The sequence below is a fragment of the Delphinus delphis genome, chromosome 13 (genome assembly GCF_949987515.2).
Source record: "Delphinus delphis chromosome 13, mDelDel1.2, whole genome shotgun sequence".
In the NCBI taxonomy this organism is placed as follows: Eukaryota; Metazoa; Chordata; class Mammalia; order Artiodactyla; family Delphinidae; genus Delphinus; species Delphinus delphis.
The window spans coordinates 7,420,168-7,443,115 of record NC_082695.1 but is presented as its reverse complement, the minus strand read 5'-3'; the positions used below and the strand labels follow the sequence as shown (position 1 = coordinate 7,443,115).

Genomic DNA, 22,948 nt, shown 5'->3' with positions numbered 1-22,948 from the left:
ATGGGTCATCGAGCCCTGTGAGGACCCCAGAAGCAATTTCAGACCCTTAGGGCTCAGCACCCACTTGGAGGGGGGCGTGCACTCGCTGAATCCCGTGCCGGTTAAGGACCAGGCTTGGGGGCTCACAGAGCGGAGGGAGGCTTACGCTTAGCAGGTACTGAATGGGATTCACAAGCAGGTGTGTGGAGTGGGGAGCAGAGGAACGGCCGCCGCCACTGCGGTGGGGAGCTTCGGGTTAGTTCCCGCAGTGAAGCGCCTGGGGGATTGGGTGCATTGGGAGCGCTGAGGACAAAGGGGAAATCAGGTCCACGGCGCATCTCAGCCTGGGTCTCTGAAACGCACAAGTCAAAACCAAACAGCTGGCTTTGCGCCCTTCTCGGTAAGTGGCACCACCAACCCGCCCCCCACTCTTTCCCCTCCCCGGGTGCCCTCACCCACAGCAGGCGTAGCTCCCACACCTGAAATCCATTTTCCACGCCTGAAATCCATCTGGTTTTCACGTGCTCCATGGCCCGCACCCTAGTCTCAGCTGCGGCTGGTTACTGACTAATGCAAGAGTTTGCTAGCTGGTCTCCTGTTACCACTTTTGCGCTTCCACAATCCATCATCTAAGCAGCAGCAGTAGTGACCTTCCAAACAATGTAAATTCTTATTACTGCCTCTGTTAAATCCTCCGACGTATCTCCGTGGTGCTTACAATAAAACACAGGCTCTTTCCCCAGACTTTCCCCATGGATGTTGCACGTGACCCTCCTCAGGCTACTGCTCCCGCTTCACCACCTAGCACTTTCCTCCTTGTTCTTTCCGGTCCAGCCATGCTACACACCTGTCCTGCTTCAGGAGCTCTGCACGTAACTATTCCCTCTGCCCGGCCCACTCTCCCCACCGCGCCCCCCCCCCGCCCCCACCAGGTCTTTATGTGGTTTGGTTCCTTATCTTGTTCAGGTCTTGCTCAAGTGTTCTTTTTCAGGGAGGGCTTTCTAAACTACCGTGCGCTCAAAGAGCCTCTCCGGTCACTCTATTCCATCACACTGCTTTAATTTCTTCTCCGCACTCCCTGAAGTTCGTACTGGTTTCTCGGTCTCTTTGTGAGAGCTGGGACCTGTCTGTCTTGCCTGCCACTGCATCCCTGGCAGCTAGAAGAGATGCTTTTGTGGCAGTGGTGGCAGGGACAACCGGGATGAGGCTAATGCGGGTAGACCGGATGGAAGTGATGGCCAGCTGGACCAGGACACGGCAGGGGGAGGGGACGAGGAGGGGACTGATGGCTGGCTACTGTGGCTCTTGGGCAGGTTACTGTACTAAGTTACCATTTCTCAGCTTTCTCTTTGTATTGCTGGGAGACTTGCTGAGAGAAAACCAGAACTCAGTAAGCGGTAGAACTGGTGAGGGGCGGCCGCAGGGGAGCCATCCTGGTACAAGTCTATGGCTTTCCTATTTGCTTTCATGCTCTTCCCGTGCGTGTTTTTTTTTGTTTTTTTCCTAAAGCTCCATTTAAACGACTCCCCAGGAAACTCAAACTACTTCAGGCAAACCTTGTACCAGTATGTGTTAACTGGGTGTGTTCTGTGGTGGCTTCCGCCACCTGCTGCCGCCCTGCAGTGGTTTCCTCTCCCTGGAGGAGCAAACTCCCTAAGGGCAGTGCCAGGGGCTATCATCTCTCAGACATGAAACGCAGGGCCTGCCACCACGCTAGACTTTTTTTGGGGGGGGGAATAAGCTGTGCCACTTTCACTAAAGCTCATTAGGTACTTGAGTTTCGTGGGAAATGCTGAAAACACTTGTGGTGCCTCAGTTTTAAAGTGGCTGCAAGTCCTTTTGGAGAAAAAGTTGACCCAAGAGTCCCCTAATGACAGCAGAAGGGAAGCGAGGGCTGGCATAGCAGGTGTGTTTGGTCTGTCCTCTGGGAGAGGGACTCTGGAAAGAGCCAGAGGACACGCTGAAGAAGATAAAAGGACCTAGCTGCTGGGCCGTGGGTTGCTCTTGGGACCGGGGAGGTGGAGGCCGGGCCGGCGCCGGGCTCAGTCCGCTCACCGGCTCTCTCCTTGCAGGCCCTGCCATGTTCCGCAGGGTAGGCTGGCTGGTCCTGTACAGCCTTGCTGTGCTGCTGCTCAGCTGCCTGTTCTTCCTGAAGAAGGAGGCCCACCCAGCGGGGGGCCCCATGGCCCGACAGCCCTTCTGGGCTCCCCCAGGGCCCCGGCGCAGCCAGTGTCCACCCAACCACACGGTGGCCAATGCCTCCCTGTTCCTGCCTAACCGTCACCGCCTCTTCTTGACCTATCGTCACTGCCGCAACTTCTCCATCTTGCTGGAGCCTTCGGGCTGTGCCGAGGACACCTTTCTGCTCCTGGCCATCAAGTCACAGCCTGGCCATGTGGAGCGGCGTGCGGCCATCCGCAGCACGTGGGGCCGCGCAGGAAGCTGGGCTAAGGGCCGGCAGCTGAAGCTGGTGTTCCTCCTGGGGGTGGCGGGATCTGTGCCCCCAGCCCAGCTGCTGGCCTACGAGAGTCGGGAGTTTGATGATATCCTACAGTGGGACTTTGCTGAGGACTTTTTCAACCTGACACTCAAGGAGCTGCACTTGCAGCGCTGGGTGGCAGCTGTCTGCTCCCAGGCCCATTTCATGCTAAAGGGAGATGATGATGTCTTTGTCCATGTCCCCAATGTGTTGGAGTTCCTGGATGGCTGGGACCCAGCCCAGGACCTACTGGTGGGGGATGTCATCCGCCAGGCCCTGCCCAACAGGAACACCAAGGTCAAATATTTCATCCCACCCTCCATGTATAGGGCCCACCACTACCCACCCTATGCTGGGGGGGGAGGGTATGTCATGTCCAGAGCCACTGTGCAGCACCTCCAAGCAGCCGTGGAAGAGGCTGAACTCTTCCCCATTGATGACGTCTTTGTGGGGATGTGCCTGAAAAAGCTGGGGGTGAGCCCCATGCACCATGCTGGCTTCAAGACATTTGGAATAAGGCGGCCCCTGGACCCTCGGGACCCCTGCCTGTACAGAGGGCTCCTTCTGGTGCACCGCCTCAGCCCCCTGGAGATGTGGACCATGTGGGCACTGGTAACAGATGAGGGGCTCAAGTGTGCAGCTGCCCCCTTGTCCCAGCTTCGAGGGGTGGGTTGAGCGAGTAGACTTAATTTTGCAATCATGATGAGAAATCGCGAACCGTGAAACTTGGCCCTTGATGGGTCTACAAGAAATGCTGACTTTGTTTTTGTAACCTCCTCCCAAACCTTGCTAACTCTGATTAAAACACTGAAACCTGGCTAACTTGTCCCAGTATGTGTTAAATGGGCAAATGCTGCCATCACTCCATGGGGGGACTCCTGGAGCCCCTTGGGGCTCTTCCAGTCTGGAGAGGGTGGTGAAGGAGGGAGGCTGCCTAGGGCTCCAAAAGACACACACAAACATCCTTTTTAAATGCAAAAAAAAATTATTCTCCTTTAGATACAACGAGAAACTCCAAGGAAAAAAGGAAACGAGAAGTGTGTGTTGGAATAAGTCCTGTTAAGAGCACCAGGTAAACACTCTGCTCCAGTCCCTGGGCTTTTGGGCTTTTGGGCTTTTGGCTCCTTGGCCTGAGTTGTCCTTACAGGGCAATGGGGCCAGGTCACAGAAGGCATTAGAAACACTTCCCAAAAAGAAATCTTACAAACACACAGGCTCCCCTTGCCCCAAAAAACTCATCCCTATGGAGGGAGCAAATACTAAGTCATATTTGAAAATGTAGATGGGAAACTGAGATTTAACAGCTACTAGTGGACATGACAGAGAAGGCCCCTTCTCTCTGGCCAGGTTGGTGAGATGCTCTGGGTGGCAGGTAAAAAGATCGATGGGTGAGAGGGCAGCTCTGCTGAGCAGGGTGAAATGTTAAACGGGGTGCAGTGCCCTGCAGGGCTAAGAACCAGGTCCAGTAGAAGCCTGAGACTGTGGAGATAGGGGTCAGGCACTCACAGCTCACAATGACCTCTGGTCTGATGGGCCAGGGCAGGACCTGCCTGCCATGCCTCTGTGCGCAGAGAAAGCTGTGCTGACCTGGGGCTGGATGGCGTCTGCCCTTGCTTTCCCCAGGCCGAGTGGGCAGACGTGGGCAGCAGCTCAGGCCCTCAATCCTCACGCAGGTAGGCCTCCTGCTCCGGCTCAGCCCTCTCATCCCCTTCCTCCTGTGTTTTCTGTCGGAGTTCTTCTGTCTGTGCTTCTGCCAACTTGGTTTCTGCTTTCTGGGAAAGCTGGCGCACCTCCTGCACCTGCGATCTCACCAGCTGGATATGACTCCTGGCGGTTACAGAGGCCTGGTCCGCTCCTGCCAAAAGATGGGCCACTTATGCTGAGTGGACACAAGGAGAGCCTGGGGGCTCTGTGGTTGTCATCTGAGCCTTTCTTGGGGCCACTTCCCCTGCCCTCCCTGCATAGCAGAGAACCCTCTACCCTCCACATCCAGGTCTGCATTTTACTCTTTATTGTCAAAACCCTGGCATTTTCCTCCAGCTATCAGCAGCCATCATTGTTATAATTATCAAATGCAATTCCCACAATCATCTTTATAGCTACTCAGCTCTTAGTATAGATGTTTTAAGATTTTAATTTTTTTAACTGCACAATACATTTCTTTTTGACAAATGAAGAGATCACTAATAAAATTGTCAAACATCTCTTTCCTCACCCTACCCAATCTTCAGAGATAACACCTTTTAGAAGTTTAAAGGGCACCTTCCTCATCCTTTAAAATGTTACTATAAAGTAACATTTCATCTATTTACTAGATGGGCTGCTGTCCAATTCATGAACTGTTGAATAAAGCCAATTAGATCTTTTTAAAAAAGTTCCTACATTCATATGGAATACACACAAAAAAATTTTATGACTATAAATCTACATAATGGCACAAACAGTATTTATTGAACATATTTTGCAATTTTGTTTTTGAGCGCTATCATTTTACCTGCTGCTAGTGTATTTCATAATATAGATATCCGTATTTATTAATTCATCTACAGAACACTCAAGCAGTTCTTTTCTATGTTATTGCATTAATGAGAACCTTTAGTACAATGTAGAAAGACAGTGGAGGATAGCAGGTGTCCTTTTATTTCTGACGTTGATGGAAATGCTTCTCACATTTCACTATGAAATAGGATTATTTAACCATCATGTTTAGAACATTCTCTCTATAATTGTACTCAGATTTAAATCGGAAATGGGCACTACATTTTACTGAAGGCTTCTGGGGCATACACCGATATGATTACACAAGTGGCTTTTCTCCTATAATCTACTGTAAATAATCTCAAGTAGTGAATTAAATGTTGATAGGGTTTTTGTTTTGCTATATGTAGATTTTTTTAAAATTTTATTTTTATTGAAATGTAGTTGATATACAATGTTGTGTTAGTTACTGCTGCACAGCAAAGTGATTCAGTTACACATATATAGGCATTTTTTAAAATATTCTTTTCCATTATGGTTTATCATAAGATATTGAATAGAGTTCTTTGTGCAATACAGTAGGACCTTGTTGTTTATCCATCCTATATATAAAAGCTTACATCTGCTAACCCCAGCCTCCCACTCCATCCCTCCCCTAATGCCCTCGGCAACCACCAGTCTGTTCTCTATGTCCCTGATGTTGTTTCTGTTTCATAGATAAGTTCATTTATGTCATATTTTGGATTCCACATATAAGTGGTATCATACGGTATTTGTCTTTCTCTGACTTACTTCACCTAGTATGATAATCTCTAGTCGCATCCATGTTGCTGCAAATGGCATTATTTCGTTCTTTTTTATGGCTGAGTAGTATTCCATTGTATATATGTACATCTTCTTTATCCATTCATCTGTCAATGGAGATTTAAGTTGTTTCCATGCCTTGGCTATTGTGAATAGTGCTGCTGTGAACATAGGGGTGCATGTATTTTTTTTTTTTGCATGTATTTTTTGAATTATAGTTTTGTCCAGATACATGCCCAGGAGTGGGATTGCTGGATCATATGGTGACTCTATTTTTAGCTTTCTGAGGAACCTCCATACAGTTTTCCACAGTGGCTGCACCAACTTACGTTCCCACCAACAGTGTAGGAGAGTTCCCTTTTCTCCACACCCTCCCCTGCATTTGTTATTTGTAGACTTTTTATTGATGGCCATTCTGACTGGTGTGGGGTGGTACCTCATTGTAGTTTTGATTTACATTTCTCTAATAATTAGCGATGTTGAGCATCTTTTCATGTGTCTATTGGCTGTATGTATTTCTTCTTTGGAGAAATGTCTGATTAAATGTTCTGTCCATTTTTCGATTGGGTTGTTTGCTTTTTTGTTGTTGAGTTGTAGGAGCTGTTTACATATTTTGGAAATTAAGCCCTTGTTAGTCACGTTGTTTGCAAATATTTTCTACCACTGTGTAGGTTGTCTTTTTGTTTTGTTTATGGTTTCCTTTGCTGTACAAAAGCTTTTAAATTTGATTAAGTCCCATTTGTTTACTTTTGTTTTTATTTCCATTGCCTTGGGAGACTGACCTAAGAAAACATTGCTATGATTTATGTCAGAGAATGTTGTGTCTATGTTCTCTTGATAGGTTTTTTAATATTGAATTATCATTTTATTTTGAAGATAAATGGCTATATTTGATTTATATCTATATTCATAAGTGATACTGAACTATAGTTTTTTTGTTCTGGTGCTGGGCAAGTCCAGTTTGGGATCAGGCCTATGCTGGTTTTAGACAATTATAATAGTTGGGAGGCTTGTCATCATTTTTTGGTACACTTTCTGTAACACAGGAATTGTGTTTCTTGAAGATTTAATAAAACTCTCCCACAAAACTGCCTGGGCTTAGTGTCTACTTTGGGGGAACAGATTCTTTGTGAATACTATTTCAACTTTTGTGGTTAGTGATCTTACTTGGATTCTTTACTTCTTGGGCCAACTCAGGATTTACATAAAGATCATAATATTCTCGTATGATTAAAAAAACCCTCCATATCTATAATAGCTCCTTCTGATGTTACTTTTGCTCTCTAAAAAGTTATACTTGCCAAACCTAATTTTTTTTTTTTCAAACCTAATTTTTAAATTCTTTTCAAGGAACCAGAGTTTGCCTTTTTGACTATTTATTTTTGGCTGCGTTGTGTCTTCGTTGCTGCACACAGGCTTTCTCTAATTGTGGCAAGCGGGGGCTGCTCTTCATTATGGTGTGTGGGCTTCTCATTGCGGTGGCTTCTCTTGTTGCGGTACACGGGCTCTAGGCGTGCAGGCTTCAGTAGCTGTGGCACGCAGGCTCAGCAGTTGTGGCTTGCGGGCTCTAGAGCACAGGCTCAGTAGTTGTGGAGCACGGGCTTAGTTGCTCCACGGCATGTGGCATCTTCCCAGACCAGGGCTCGAACCTGTGTCCCCTGCATTGGCAGGTGGATTCTTAACCACTGCACCACCAGGGAAGTCCCTATTTCTTTTTAGTCTTCTTATACCTTTTCTTTTATTCCACATTGTCTGAATTTATTTTGCTTTCTCTAACTTACTGGGTTAAAAGTTTAATTAATTTATTTTCAGTTCTTCTTAGTACAGTGAACATTACCTGTCACTTATGGCTGCTGTTCTTTTTATTTATGACATGTGCCTTTAAATAAGGGTCAATTTCTATTTAAGAGCTACTTTGTATACAACTCTCTGGGTCTGCTATATACAAGACTTATGACAGTTCTAAATACTTTTAAATTTCCATTTTTCTTTATTGAGGTATAGTTGATTTACAATAGTAGGTGTACAACATAGTTATTCACAATTTTTAAAGGTTCTAATCCATTTATAGTTACTATAAAATACTGGCTATGTTTTCTGTTCAGTATATCCTTGCAGCTTATTTATTTAATACATAGTAGTTTATACCTCTTCATCCTCTCCCCACTGGTAACCACTAGTTTGTTCTTTGTTCTCTGTGAGTCTGTTTTGTTATATTCACTAGTTTATTTTTTAGATTCCACATATAAGTGATATACAGTATTTGTCTTTGTGTCTGACTTATTTCACTAGACTAAACCTTGCAAGTCCATCCATGTTGTTGCAAATGGCAAAATTTCATTCTTTTATGGCTGAGTAATATTCCATTGTATATATACACCACATCTTTATCCATTCATCTGTTGATGGACACTTAGGTTGCTTCCAAATCTTGGCTATTGTAAATAATGCTGCTATGAACATTGGGGTGCATATTTCTTTTTGAATTCAGTTTCATTTTCTTCAGAGATATACCTAGGAGTGGAAAGGAATTGCTGGATCATATGGTGGTTCTATTTTTTTTTCCTCTCTTTTTTTTTTTTTTTTTTTTGCTGTGCTGCTCAGCTTGTGGGATCTTAGTTCCCCAACCAGGGATTGAACCCGTGCCCTCGGCAATGAAAATGCAGAGTCCTAAACACTGGACCACCAGGGAATTCCCACTATTTTCAGTTTGTTTATTTTTACCGTCTTTTTAAAAAAATTTTTATTGGAGTATAATTGATTTGTTTTAGGTGTACAGTAAGGTGTATCAGTTATACATATATGTATATCCACTCTTTTTTAGATTCTTTTCCCATATAGGCCATTACAGAGTATTGAGTTCCCTGTGCTATACAGTAGGTCCTTATTAATTATCTATTTTATACATAGTAGTGTATATATGTCAATCCCAATCTCTCAATTTATCCATCCCCCCACCCTTTCCCCCCCCATAACCATAAGTTTGTTTTCTACATCTGTGACTATTTCTGTTTTGTAAATAAGTTCATTTGTATCATTTTTTTCCTTTGGTTCCACAGATAAGCAATATCATATTTGTCTTTCTCCGACTTACTTTACTCAGTACGACTATCTCTAGGTCCACCCGTGTTGCTGCAAATGGCATTATTTTGTTCTTTTTTATGGCTAATATTCCGTTGTATATATGTAGCACATCTTCTCTATCCACTCTTCTGTAGATGGACATTTAGGTTGCTTCCAAATCTTGGCTACTGTAAACAGTGCTGTAGTGAACACTGGGGTGCATGTATCTTTTCAAATTATGGTTTTCTTTGGATATATGCCCAGGAGCGGGATTGCTGGATCATATGGTAGTTCTATTTTCAGTTTTTTAAGGAAACTCCATACTGTTCTCCACAATGGTTGTACCAATTTACGTTCCCACCCACAGTGTAGGAGGGTTCCCTTTTCTCTATACCCTTTCCAGTATTTATTGTTTGTAGATTTTTTGATGATGGCCATTCTGACCAGTGTGAGGTGACACCTCATTGCAGTTTTGATTTGCATTTCTCTAATAATTAGCGATATTGACATCTTCTAATGTGCTTCTTGGCCATCTGTATGTCTTCTTTGGCAAAATGTTTATTTAGATCTTCTGCCCATATTTTGATTGGGTTGTTTTTCTGTTACTGGGCTGCATGAACTGTTTGTATATTTTGGAGATTAATCCCTTGTTGGGCACTTCGTGTTGGGCACTTTGTTTCCAAATATTTTCTCCCATTCTATAGGTTGTCTTTTTGTTTTGTTTATGGTTTCCTTTGCTGTGCAAAAGCTTTTAAGTTTAATTAGGATCTATTTGTTTATTTTTATTTTCATTACTCTAGGAGGTGGATCAAAAAAGATATTGCTGTGATTTATGTCAGTGTTCTGCCTGTTTTCCTCTAAGAGTTTTATAGTGTCTGGCCTTACATTTAGGTCTTTAATCCATTTTGAGTTTATTTTTGTGTATGGTGTTAGAGTGTGTTCTAATTTCATTCTTTCACATGTAGCTGTCCAGTTTTCCCAACACCACTTATTGAAAAAAGAGACTGTCTTTTCGCCATTGCATATTCTTGCCTCCTTTGTCATAGATTGGTTGACCATAGGTGTGTGGGTTTATTTTATTTTTTGAGGAAACTCCATACTGTTTATCACAGTGGCTGCACTATTTTACATTACTACTAACAGTGTACTAGGGTTCCCTTTTCTCCACATTCTCACCGACATTTGTTATTTATGATCTTTTTATGATAGCCATTCTGACAGGTGAGGTGATATATCTCATTGTGGTTTTGATTTGCATTTCTCTGATGATTAGCAATGTCAAGCATCTTTTCATGCACCCATTGGCCATCTGTACGTTGTCTTTGGAAAATGTCTATTCAGATCCTTCCATTTTTAAATCAGGGGTTTCTTTTGATATTGAGTTGTATGGGTTAAATTTCCATTTTGATTTTTGGTGAGGAAGGGGGGGTATCAGTAATTTGCTGAGTCTTTGTCACTTGGCATAAAAATCAATTTTTGTACATGTTGTATACTATTTGAATTTGAAGAGAATTTTTTTTGGGGGGGAGGACAAAATTTTGTATTCAGTATATGCATTTGGTTAAGCTTTTAAAAATCATTCTGTTCCAACACTTAATAGTTTTAATTGTTTTGGTCTTGACCTGTGAGCCTGAGATGTGTATAAAGCTCCATTTCTCCTTGTAAATCTATCAGTTTTTGCCTCATTAGACACGCACTTCATGATTGATGTCTTGATGAATTGTTCGGTCCCTTTTAATGCTTTTTGTCTTGAATCCCCCTTCTGATTCTGACATTGCTCTGCCACCTTTTTTTGGGTAGATTTCTTTTTGTTAGTAATGGTTCAGTTTATCTTAAAATTCTAAACCTTCCTATGCGTTTTTGTTTTAGATGTGCCTCTGTAAACAGTTTTAGCTAGAATTATTTTTTAATACATTCAGGAAGTATTTAATATGTAAATTTATTCTTATTGTGATTACTGATATTTGAATGTGTTCTATTTTAGTTTGCATTTTCTAATTAACAGGCTTTATTTCTTAAACCTTTCCTGCCTTAACTGAATTTTATCAACTTCCCCTCCCCTTTTTTTTTTTGCGGTACACAGGCCTCTCAGTGTTGTGGCCTCTCCCGTTGCGGAGCACAGGCTCCAGACGCGCAGGCCCAGCAGCCACAGCTCACAGGCCCAGCTGCTCCGCAGCACGTGGGATCCTCCCGGACCGGGGCACGAACCCGTGTCCCCTGCATCGGCAGGTGGACTCTCAACCACTGCGCCACCAGTGAAGCCCCTCCCCCCCCAATTCTTTTTGAAGTGTTTAACAATGTCTAATGTTAAGCCATTGTCTCTCTTCTCGAGCAAGAAAGCTTAGCATGCTTTCACTTCTTCCCCAAACTGATTTGATTACCTAAAAGTTTGACACTCAGGGGGCTTCCCCGGTGGCACAGTGGTTGAGAATCTGCCTGCCAATGCAGGGGACACAGTTCAGTCCCTGGCCCAAGAAGATTCCACATGCTGCAGAGCAACTAAGCCTGTGCGCCACAACTACTGAAGCCTGCATGCCTACAGCCCATGCTCCATGAGAGAAGCCACAGCAATGAGAAGCCTGTGCACTGCAACAAAGAGTAGCCCCCTGCAACTAGAGAAAGCCCGTGCACAGCAACGAAGACCCAACACAGCCAAAAATAAATAAATAAATAAATTTATTTAAAAAAAGAACACTCAGAGCTTTTGACAAGTTTTACTAAATTTTCTTCATTAGTTTTGTATCTCAGTTGCTTCTTTCTAAACTAATTTTTCTTTACAGAGTAGTTTTTCCAGAAAGTATAAGCAGTTGGTAAGCTGAGTCTTTATGTCTGAAAACATCTTTTATTCTCACATTTTAAAGATATCTGGATGGTTATTTTTTGTCATCTTGCATCTAGGGTTGCAGATAAGAAGATTAATGTTTGATTATACTTCCTTTGTAAGTAACTTTTTTTCTTATAGTTTTTAGGATTTTTCTTTGTATAGTTTGTTTTCTTTTTTTTTTTTTTACCATATGAGATATATTTATATTTTAAATTCTGTTCAGAACCTTTGTGAGCCCTTTCAATCAGTTCTGGGAAAATGTCTTTTTTCAGATAATGCTTATAATTTACTCTCCCTCTTTTCTCCTGCTAGATCTAAGACTAGTGAGTGGTGAGGGCTGCCTGGGACTGTTCCTGCTGTAGAACCCTCAGCAAACCTCCCTGTTCACTGCACCTGGAAACCCTGCTCCCACCTTTGGTGTGCCACTACTGAAATGCTACTTTTATACTTCTGTTTCGCTGTTCATCCCAATCCTGTTTTCAGAATCTCTTATTCCCCGGGGCATTAGTTAACTAAGAATTTTTTGGTTTTACTTAAAAAATCTTTTATATCTTTAAGATTTCAGAAAACAATAGCACTTTAACAAACCAGTTTCCTAATAAGAACTTCTGTGGTGACATAGTTTGGGCCCAACCAGGTAAGATGTCAAATGAGGGGTTCCCTCAAATACATTTAATTAGAAAACCATTCAGCTCAAGCCCACTGGATGGATAGTGATGGTTTAAAAACACCTGGTGAATGAATAACTGCATTTTCTATACTCAGGCACCAAGGCACAGAGGATGAAGCCCTGGCTACCAGGGGCAAAGGCTTTAGAGTCTGACCTACTTTGCTGAATCCTAGTTTGGCTGCTTACTTACTGTGTACCACAGCACGCTGGGTGAATTACTTAACCCCCTCTATCTGCCAGTTTCTTTATCTATAAAGTGGGAATGATGATAGTAACTCCTACTTTAAAGGAACTATGGGGGTTAAAGGTCTATAAAATGTTTATCACAAAGCCTGAAATATAGATACTATTCATAAATTATCCAGGTTATTAAAAAATAAATGTTCAAAACCTATTTGGAGGGCTCCCCTGGTGGTGCAGTGGTTGGGAGTCCGCCTGCCGATGCAGGGGACACGGATTTGTGCCCCGGTCCGGGAAGATCCCACATGCCGCACAGCGGCTGGGCCCATGAGCCATGGCCGCTGAGCCTGCGCGTCCGGAGCCTGTGCTCCGCAGCGGGAGAGGCCACAACAGTGAGAGGCCTGCGTACCGCAAAAAAAAACAAACACCTATTTGGAAGCAATCAAAATTTCCAGCTGACAGTAGTTTTATCATTTCTCATTTTCTAGATATTAACTAGCTTCTATGGGTCTGGTCTACAAGGGCATTAATTTTTCCTTTGTGCAGATGAAATATTGGTTAATATATTGGAAATGGGAACATTTTCCCACAAGGTTATAGCCACAATATCCCTCACTTTTCAGCTAGATGAAAACTCAAAGAGCACCTCCATAGTAAGAAATGTAACCTACCGGTTTGGTATGCAGCTTCTGCTGCCATCTCTGAGAGACTAACTGCAGTCATCCAGGTGGTTTCCAACTTCAAGTACTCTTGCTGTTTTGAAGTCATCTATAAATTAAACAAAGCACTTCAGACAACATGACTCTGCATTACGTCATTAAGCACATTTAAATGGACTTATTCAATAGTAGACTGAGAGAACAGCTACTGGTAAAACACCTTCATTCAATCATTTAGATAACCACAATGAGGCAGGAGCACTAATACAGAAACGCCAAGTAACTGCTCACCTCAACTCTGGCTCCTATGATCACCTGCCACACTGCGTCTTCCTCCTGTGAATTCATTTTCCCAAGTAAACTTGTGTATTGTCGGTACAGAGAACTTAAGGTATAAACAGCCTACAAATATAGAATAAATGAGTAAAATAAGTGAGGCATATTAGGGTTAGTGAGACTTACACCTCAAGGTTAAGTCACATTGCAGCAAACTGACTCTTCAGTCCTTCTGCTTCACTGAACCTGCACTATTGTATGAAGTAGAGGCATTATCCTAGGACATCAGTATCTCCACTTGTCAACTTTAGCGGGCTTCCCTGGTGGCACAGTGGTTGAGAGTCTGCCTGCTGATGCAGGGGACGCGGGTTCGTGCCCCGGTCCAGGAATATCCCACATGCTGCAGAGCGGCCGGGTCCATGAGCCAGGGCTGCTGAGCCGGCACGTCCAGAGCCTGTGCTCCGCAACGGGAGAGGCCACAACAGTGAGAGGCCCACGTACCGCGAAAAAAAAAAAAACACTTTTTAGCAATTTAGACATACAAAAAGAACATAATGCAGATGGAAAACTCAGAAAACTGGGAATAAAGCTGCTGGAAAATGAAGGTAAAGAAACATGTAAATGAGACTCTTAAAAATGATTCTGATTATCCATATACTCTCTATTAGATCAGTGGTTTTTAAACTGTCCTCACACAGAAGCCCCTGGTACCCCCAACTGAACCAGATCAGCATGGTCCCCCTGTCTTATATACTGGGCTACTATATTTAAGATTTTTCTTTTAAAAAGGGTTCCTGGACAGTGAGGCCAACCACAGCCCCTTCCCAGAGGGTGAGTGTCCCACCTGCAGGGGCCCTACATTAAATGAGGATGAAGCAAAACTCTAGTTCAAAAAGATACACGCACCCCTATGTTCATAGCAGCACTATTTACAGTAGCCAAGATATGGAAGCAACCTAAATGTCCACTGACAGATGAATGGGTAAAGAAGATGTGGTACATATATACAGTGGAATATTACTCAGCCATAAAAAAGAATGGAACAGGTGCTTCCCTGGTGGCACAGTGGCTTCCCTGGTGGCACAAGAATCTGCCTGCCAACACAGGGGACACAGGTTCAAGCCCTGGTCTGGGAAGATCCCACATGCTGCGGAGCAACTAAGCCCGTGCGCCACAACTACTGAGTCTGCCCTAGAGCCTGCGAGCCGCAACTACTGAAGCTTGCACGCTTAGAGCCCGTGCTCTGCAACAAGAGAAGTCACCACAAGGAGAAGCCCACACACCGCAATGAAGAGTAGCCCCCGCTTGCCACAACTAGAGAAAGCCCATGCGCAGCAACAAAGACGCAACTCAGCCAAAAATAAATAAATAAATAAGGAGGTGAGGGAAAGATGGATTGGGAGTTCGGGATTAGCAGATGCAAACTATTATACAGAGAATGGATAAACAACAAGGTCCTACTGTATAGCACAGGGAAGTATATTCAATATCCTGTGATCATAGTGGAAAAGAATATGAAGAAGAATATATGTGTAACTGAATCACTTTGCTGTACAGTAGAAATTAACACAACATTGTAAATCAACTATACTTCAGTAAAAAAAAAAAATTTTAAATAAAATAATAAAAAGGGTTCAGGGAGAAAGTCTAAAAACCAGTAATTTAGGTCAGGACTCAACCAACTTTTTTTTGTAAAGGGCCAGAGAGTGGCCCTACAGTCTCTGTTTGCAACTATTCAACTCACAAAAGCAGTCATAGAGAATACACAAAAAAACGAGCCTGACCGTGTACCAATCAAACTACAAACGCAGGCATCAGACCCGATTTGATCTGTGAGCCATAGTTTGCTAACCACTGACTTAGATGACCAAGACTTAACAAGAGGACACTTACCTTAGTATATTCAGTGATTGCTTCAATCAATGCATATGTGGTCTGAGAGAGAAAGGTAGAGGTGCTATCTGTTACCAAAGACACAGCCCTCCTGGTTAATGCATCATTACTAAGAGAATGAGGCTCCGGTTTCTGAAACACACGAACATTTTTAGTCAATTTCGAACCTAAAGCTCCAGCTGAGATCATATACAGCCAAGTGAAAAATGTAATTCTCACACTGCAACTGCACTATGATGCTTCTGTTAACTTTTTCTTTTTAAGCTTTATTTTCGCTATTTAAGACAACATATGAAAATAATTCTAGAATATGCTTTCTACCTACTTTTGTTGCTTATTCTCTGCTCCAAAAAGCAAAGTATTTCTTTTTATCAAATAAAAGGCTAGTATTTATAATCAACAAATTTCATGAAGTTATGATTCATTCATTACCACAGTGCTAGATGCTTGGGATATAAAGATAAACTAGAAAATTAATGCAATCAAGTACCATGGGAGCTGTGGAAGAAGTCTGGAGGGGCACACGTAAGACAGCAATCACTTCTACATCGAATGAGAATAACTTAGAAAAGGCTTCAGAGAGGTAATAAGGATTAAGCTGAGTCTAAGAAAGTAAATGGTGGAGAGGGCAAATCTGCAGAATGAGCTGTACAGTCTTGATGCAGGGGAGAGGAGACGCCTCCCTCTGACCTCAGCTGTTATGTTTAAAAAAAAAAAAAGGGCAGTATAACTATCTCACGAGTTAAGGGAATGTGGTGGCCACCCTGATTAAATATTGGCAACTATGATGACAAGTCATCCCTAACTCTCCCTTTTTCTCCCATAGCAGAGGATTTATTGTATCATAACTAACAAACCAATCCCTCTATCATCTGTTGTCTTTTTGCTATTTAAAGTATAAGCACCCTGAATCACTGCCTGTTGAAAGTAGCAATCAAGAAATATCTCTGATACACGAACAAATCATGAATTTTATCATATTTATATTTCATTCAATCAACTAAGTAAGTATTCATTATGTACCTCACACTGAGGGGCTAGAAAGCAAAGAATATCATCTCTGCTCATGAGAAGCTAATTTTGACCTATTCTGATAGTTTGTGTCTTCATAATGCTCTCCATTTTACAATGCACGTTTACTTGTTCCTCACAACAGTCTAGATATTAGCACTTCTCTTTTAATGAGAAAACGGAAGCTCAGAATAGTTATGTAACTCTCCTCAAAAGTACGCATGTAGACCTCAAACCAAATCTCCTCACTCCAAAGTTTCCATTATGCTCTGCTGACTCGGGAGTCAAACAGATTATCATCAAATATCAAAATAGACAATATAAGTGGTCAGAGAGGGAAATCATTGTTGGCCAGGAACTAGGAAAGGCTTTAAAAAGAGGTGGGATTTGGGTCTCAAGACAACTAGGATTAGAATGGACATGCGTCCTGGGTTAGAAGAAACAATGAGGAAAAGAATACATATGATGTATGCGGGGGCTGTCGGGAATCTAGCCTGGTTGGAGTGGATGGCACAAGGGAGATGAGACTGGCTAGGGCACTGGAGTGCGGGGAGAGTTCGCTGGATTTTAGTTCTGTAACACATTACGGGGAGCCACTGCAGGCTCTGAAGAACGGAAGTGGCATTGCTGTTCCTGCAGGAGAATGACTAGAGGCTCCTGTCAACCAGAGGCTCCTGTCAACCAGAGGCTCCTGGCATGTGGCCTAGAACTGAGGTAACTAGGGCTTAAGAATAGTATACGAACTAGAAAGGACAAACACAGGGGACTTCGCTGGTGGCACAGTGGTTAAGACTCTGCGCTCCCAATGCAGTGGGCCCGGGTTCTGTCTCTGGTCAGGGAACTAGATCCCACATGCGTGCCGCAACTAAGGAGCCGGGGAGCCACAACTAAGACCCAGCGCAACCAAACAAATAAATAAAATAGGTAAACATTAAAAAATATATAAAGGACAAACACACAAAAAATCTTTTGGAGGAAGAAAGAAAAGGCTGTCCTAACAATGACTGAAAATGGCTTGGTGTTCAAGTAAGGATTTTAGGGTTAAAGGGTCATTAGTACACAGAGATGAGGGCTGAAGTGAGGCACAAAAAGGGAAAGGCTTATGAGTGAGCCTCAGAAGATGCTGAAAATACTTGTGATAGATGGAATTAATCTTGTTGCTGTGATAAACACACATTTAAGTATCAGGAACGTTTTGCCAAAATGGGGTTTGCCGATTTCTTATTTAGCTCTTCCTGATAAAGCATATAACCAACTGTTTTTTAATAAGGTACCACTTTCATATCACTGTCTACTTGACAACTCCACCTAGATGTCATTTCCAAAACTGAACTCTTGGTTTCTTCCTCCCAAAACCCATTCCCCTCCATCCCAGTATACGGCAACACCATTCTCTCCGTTGCTTAGGCCTTTTTAAAGCACTGGAAGCGAAGTTATATACTTCACACCTAACCCATCGGCAACTCCTGCTGATGGCATTCAGCCCGCTCCCCCACCCGAGCCAAGCCCGTGATCATCTCATGCCTGGACCCCTGCTGGTCTTTTTAGTTCCACACAGCAACCTTTAAAAACTTATGTCAGATCATAATAATCTTATGTTAAAATCCTCTGTGGCTTCTTTTCCATAATAAAATCCAAAGCTCTACAATGGCCCACAAAGTACAGAAGTCGAAGCACATTCTGGTCCTGAGCTAACTCTGTGAGCTGAGTTCATCTATTTCTCTCTCTCTCTCCCCTTCTCATTCCACTTTCTCCTCTTCCGTATCTCCAGAATGTAAGCTTTATGAAAGCAGAAACTTCGTTTGATTTGCTCATACGGTCTCAGTGTGTATGGCACATAAAAGTTGCCCAATAAATTTTTATTGAATGAAAGACTATTGTGTTGATACTGTAATATGTTTTCTTTCTTCCCTCTTTATACAATCTGACCTACCTGACACAGTGTTCCTACCAAATAATACTATTAAAATGGAAACATTACTATATTTGCTCAGCTCTGAAAAGATGCCGATACACTAGAAAGTATACCATCACATGCGGGTGAGGAGGGGCGCGGGGTAAAACCATGAGAGCTTGTCAGATGCTTCACTGCCCACCTGGGACTTCAAGAGGACACAGTACACAAAGACAAACAACACGGAGTGACAAGACAGTACTTCACCTGGGCAATAGGAACTGCACACAGGGTTACCCCAAATCCAGCAGCCACAGTTTTGTGCCATGGTCTTATCAATTCCGAGAAACGGCGCTTCTCACAGTTAGCCACGACTGGCACGCACCGTTTGTACCTAGAAACAGAAGTCAAATTTAGTAAGGCACAACCACCAACCTGTAAAAGCCTCTTCAATTTACTGATATTTGCAGGGGCTGGAGACTCAAACTCGGGCCACGTTGGAACCCAAATGACGACGTAGGGTGGCCTTGCACACGACAGGGCTCTGTGGGGAGCTGCGTGGACTGGAAAGGCCCGGGCTCGAAGAAACCGCTACTTGGCTCCCCGCGCGGGAATGCGGGCCGATGGTGCCGCAGTTTAAGAGTTACCAGGTGTGGACGTTTAAGAGGTGGTCTCAAAGCTTTTTAAAAACTCAGGCCAAAACAAAACGCTTCTGCAGGCAGGATTTAGCGCTGGCCCTCTGGCCTAGGCTGCAAGGGCTCTGATGGTCCCCTGGAGCCCGCAGGCGTCAAGAGGCCGAGGGAGCAGGGCCCGCGGGGAGACAGGCAAGTTCCTGGGGCTCCTCCGCCCTCACGGAAAACCTCCTCCGGGAACCCGCCGCCTGCCCGGGCCTCTTCCCCTACTCTCCCCAGTGACTTCAATGGGCCAACGAGAGTCACTTCGCGGTCAGGCCGAGCGCCCCCCAAAAGACAGCCCGACGGTGAGGGAACGCGCTTTCGGTAGGTGGGAAAACGGAAAAGCCGTCAGTGAGACACGAAGCCCGGGCTTGGCCGAGGAGGCGGGAGGCCTCTGGCCAGAGGCAGAGGCGGGACGTCCTCAGACCTCCGAGAGGGGCGGAACGCCGTGACCCTCTCGGCCGAGAAGGGAAGCGCGCGCCCGCAAGGCCGGGGCTGCGGCCCGAGTGCAGCGCTCTCAGCGTCCCCTCCCTCTGTCCGACCCTGACCTACACGACCTGAAGCCCTACCTGAAGAAGAAGGCTACGCTCCGCGACAGCCAACTCCGTAGAGCCGCCATTCCGCGTCTGACGGCCCCCACACGCAAACGCCGGAAGTGACGCCACTTCGTGAGCGGGGGGCGGGGCACGGCCCCCACATGAGAGGGCCTCTTCGCATGACCACGCCCCCCGCCCGAGAGCGCAGCCGCGATTGGACAGACGGGGAGAGAGGGGGCGGGGCTGAAGGTAACGGCTATAACAGCCTGGCCGGACACACAACTGCCGGAGCTTCCGCGTGGGGCGGGGCGGGCCGTGTGAGGACGCGGAGCGGGCGGAGCCAAGTCGGCTGTCGTGGAGGGTGGTTGGACTGGGGCCCTTCACCTCGGGAGAGTTCTCTCGTTAGCTGGCAGTGCAGGTCCGTCAGGACAGAAGTCGGAGGCGGAGTAGCGATCTGCTGGGCAGGCTGCTGCTGGGGCGGGGGTCGGGGCGGGAGGCGGGAGGGGCGGGAGCCGGGCCAGGGGCGCTGTCACTTCAGCACCAGGAAATAGGTGGTCCAGCCGGCCAGCAGCAGCGCCCCGATGAGCACCGTGTAGCTGAGGAGCACGAAGGCCAGCAGCTCCCGCAGCAGCTGCAGCACGTGGATAGTGGTCGAGGCCGGCATCGCCCTGCGCGGGAGGCCCGAGGACCTGCGGGGCAGGGCACCCGGGAGACCCTGAGCACGCAAAGAGGACGGTTCTCTCCCCTTGACCAACCTCCGCTGGACCCTAAGCAAGCGCTGCTGAGCCAGGCACTGTTATAGGCAGCGTGGACACAGGGGTCTAGACTAGGTCCCGGCCCTCTACAGAGTGAACATACTTTCCGAAGGCTAAGGAAGCCCAAAGTGCTGATTTTCTCCATTAACAACCACCTGGACACTCTGCACTGACACTACAGAATTCTTTTAAACCGAAAGTTCCCTTCATTCTTAGGCTCCCGATCTGGATCTGGGCTCAGAGAAGAGAGAAGCCTGCGGTTCCCAGACCCCGCTGCTGCACTGGTCTTCACCCCCAGCTGCTGCACTGGTCTTCACCCCCAGCCCTCTCCTCCCATCCACCTCATTCATTTTTAATGTTGTGAGTGCTGCTAATGGGCTGGTGAAGTAAAGCTTTCTTTTGCCATCATTCAAGCTGCAGCCCTGGCTGTCAGCGCTACTTGGGAGGGGAAGAGAAGAAAGCCTTTTGAGTAGGGGGAAAGCAGCAGACCCTCACTGCAGCCCCTCTGCAATTCCTCTGGCCCCAGGGCTTATTAGTACACAAGAGTTTGAGGATCCCTGCTTTGTGGCCAGGCATGCTTGCCCTTCTGGCCAGCCAGGATAGCAGGAGTGCCAAGAGGTGGGTATGAATTTGATTCTGGACTAATCTCCTTCCCCATCGTGCTTTTGGCATCTGCTCCAGCACTCTACCTTCCACCACAGATGGAATCATATGGTAACAATCACAAACCAGTTCTTTACCTCCACTGCTGCCCTGCCCAGCAACGCCCCTCAGTGCCAACCACCAGCTTCCCTTTCTCCCCATTTCACTCACTCAGGAAAGTTTCCACGACTCGTCCACCGCAGCAGCTCCACGGTCCCTCTCTGGTCTGGTGTCCAAAGGTAGGCTTGCGTGCACTCCAGCGATGTCAGCAGAGCTGAGGGATTTTCAGGCAGCAGCTGCACTCACCAACTAGGTGTGGTCTAGAGACCAATCACAATCTTCACGTGGTCCCTGAGCTCTCACGGAGCTGCGCACAGGCGATCCCAGACCAGGCGGGGCGCTGGCAACTCTGCCCGTCCTCTGCCTATGTCACCACCACGGCCCACAGAGCTCTGAACTTGCCTGCAAAGCTCCTGACTTAGATGGGCTGGGCAAGTGGTACACTAGGGGGGATTTCATGGTCCTCTTGTCTGGCTTTTCTAAACACTGCAGGTGGGATACAGTCCAAATCCTAACAAACTCCCACCGAGAGCAGTCCCATCCTACTCTTGAGTCTCAGACAAGAAGAACCACTGTACATACAACACTCATGACTGCCCAACTAAAGCAAAAGCTGTTGTCTTAAAAACATATGCAAGTTCGAGCATTTGTGTGTGTGTGTGTGTGTGTGTGTGTGTGAGAACCAGCTCAGAGAATCAAGAGCTCCCAAGTGCTTGATTCTAATTCACAGAGTTTAGCAGCTTAGAGACTCATTATACAGTCACCTTCCCAATGTGCCCACTTCCAATTTCAACTCCTCCAAATGTAAGGCAAAAAGAACCAGTCAGGATTTCAGCCAATAAAGAATAGACCCTTTCCCAGATGTAACAATGAAGGGAAAAGAAAGCACAAACTTTATGCTGCTTCTGATTCTTCTGCTTTTTGTAGTAGTTTGTAGTAAGAATATGTTTTGACCTTTAAAAAAAAAGCAGGCAGTGTGGACATCAACCCTTTTATTAACATCCTCGTCCAGAAGCAAATGGCTCTCTAATTTGATCAGGATCTCTTATTATCAAATCATTGCCCCGCCGCAGCCGGGCTGAAACAGGAGCAGAACATTATCAAGCTGCACAGGAAGCCAGTGAGTAGTAATTGCAACCCCAGAGAGCTGGTCATCTGGAGGGCTCTGTGTCCTGCCCAGTCACAGGAAAGAAAGTACAGCTGAGATTTATACCCTCATCCCACACCAAAGTAACATGAAAAAGGCTATTAAAAATAGGCCTGATTCTGTTCCCCTTTAACTCTCACAACCTTCAAATGGATATCTCAAGTCAGTTATGTGTTCCAGCCTTTGCAGACTCTAGTCACCACCCAGTATGGGGGTATTTTATGGCAACGGAGTAACTGGAGCTGAGAAACATCATGTAGCTTGAAGTTCATATGCATTCATTTCGAAGAGAATCTGAGAAATTTTACATTACTGCCTCTGACTGTTGGATGACAAAACGGCATCCTCTATTTTCTACAGTATGTCATCGTTAAACCATATGATTGAATATAATACACCAGGCTCTAGAGTATAATTCACAGTCTGTTCATAATTCATAGTCTATGTGATGTCGGTATTTCTCTGCCTTGCCATCTTGATTACAGCCCCTCTTCCTGGCTGCTTTAGATACTCTGTTTGTTCTGGTGTTGTTTTTCTTAAAGAAGTATTTCTTCTTGAGTTCAGCTCTGCTGAATACAAACACTGCCTCCTGGTGACAGGCCAGTCTTTAACATACAACTGAGAACAAGAGACAGACTCCATGCCGGATTAATCATAATCCTTGCCGTGAGGGCAGAGCTGCAGTAGCCTATCGCATGGAGATCCCCCCTTCCCAGTTCTCTTCAAGAATTAAATGTGCTCCTTCTTTTAACCATTAGTCTCTTACTCCACCGTTAAGCTACAGTTCAAATACTTATTTCTCTGTTGGCTAAAATTCAAAAGTGTACAGTATGAGACAAAATAGTGTCTATGTAGACTTCTTTGTCTACATAGACTTCTTTTTGGTGGGACTGCTGGTGTAGAACCGTCTACCCAGCTAGACAA

At 45.2% G+C, this 22,948-nt stretch overlaps 3 protein-coding genes across 6 annotated transcripts; 1 reads left to right on the top strand and 2 right to left on the bottom strand.

Annotated features, from left to right (window-relative positions):
- The first annotated feature begins 2,059 nt into the window (after nucleotides 1-2,059).
- Nucleotides 2,060-3,266, top strand: B3GNT4 (UDP-GlcNAc:betaGal beta-1,3-N-acetylglucosaminyltransferase 4). The gene has a single exon (XM_060029351.2). The coding sequence runs from the start codon at nucleotides 2,060-2,062 to the stop codon at nucleotides 3,131-3,133; it is 1,074 nt and encodes a 357-aa protein (XP_059885334.1). The 3' UTR covers nucleotides 3,134-3,266.
- Nucleotides 3,267-3,430: 164 nt separating this feature from the next.
- Nucleotides 3,431-19,535, bottom strand: DIABLO (diablo IAP-binding mitochondrial protein). Of its 4 annotated transcripts, none has more exons than XM_060027971.1 (6): nucleotides 19,454-19,535; nucleotides 18,478-18,604; nucleotides 15,306-15,437; nucleotides 13,428-13,538; nucleotides 13,149-13,245; nucleotides 3,431-4,313 (listed from the first exon to the last, which is right to left on the bottom strand). In XM_060027971.1, the coding sequence occupies exons 1-6, from the start codon at nucleotides 19,501-19,503 to the stop codon at nucleotides 4,117-4,119; spliced, it is 714 nt and encodes a 237-aa protein (XP_059883954.1). In that variant the 5' UTR covers nucleotides 19,504-19,535; the 3' UTR covers nucleotides 3,431-4,116. The 4 variants fall into 4 exon arrangements, with proteins under 4 accessions (XP_059883954.1, XP_059883955.1, XP_059883957.1 ...); XM_060027972.1 differs by having other exon boundaries at nucleotides 13,428-13,472; XM_060027974.1 differs by having other exon boundaries at nucleotides 15,306-15,347.
- Nucleotides 19,536-19,949: 414 nt separating this feature from the next.
- Nucleotides 19,950-20,084, bottom strand: LOC132436456 (uncharacterized). Its single transcript, XM_060029350.1, has one exon. It carries the CDS (start codon nucleotides 20,082-20,084, stop codon nucleotides 19,950-19,952), a length of 135 nt encoding a protein of 44 aa, XP_059885333.1.
- Nucleotides 20,085-22,948: the final 2,864 nt, after the last annotated feature.

Excerpts from the sequence above, each read along its gene's own strand:
- LOC132436456 (XM_060029350.1), bottom strand. The coding sequence starts at position 20,084 with ATGCCGGCCTCGACCACTATCCACGTGCTGCAGCTGCTGCGGGAGCTG.
- DIABLO (XM_060027971.1), bottom strand. The coding sequence starts at position 19,503 with ATGGCGGCTCTACGGAGTTGGCTGTCGCGGAGCGTAGCCTTCTTCTTC. Across the intron at positions 15,438-18,477 it reads GTGCAGTTCCTATTGCCCAG|AAACCGGAGCCTCATTCTCT; the intron begins GTGAAGTACTGT and ends CGTGTGTTTCAG. Across the intron at positions 13,539-15,305 it reads CAATCACTGAATATACTAAG|GCTGTTTATACCTTAAGTTC; the intron begins GTAAGTGTCCTC and ends CTATATTTGTAG.
- B3GNT4 (XM_060029351.2), top strand. The coding sequence starts at position 2,060 with ATGTTCCGCAGGGTAGGCTGGCTGGTCCTGTACAGCCTTGCTGTGCTG.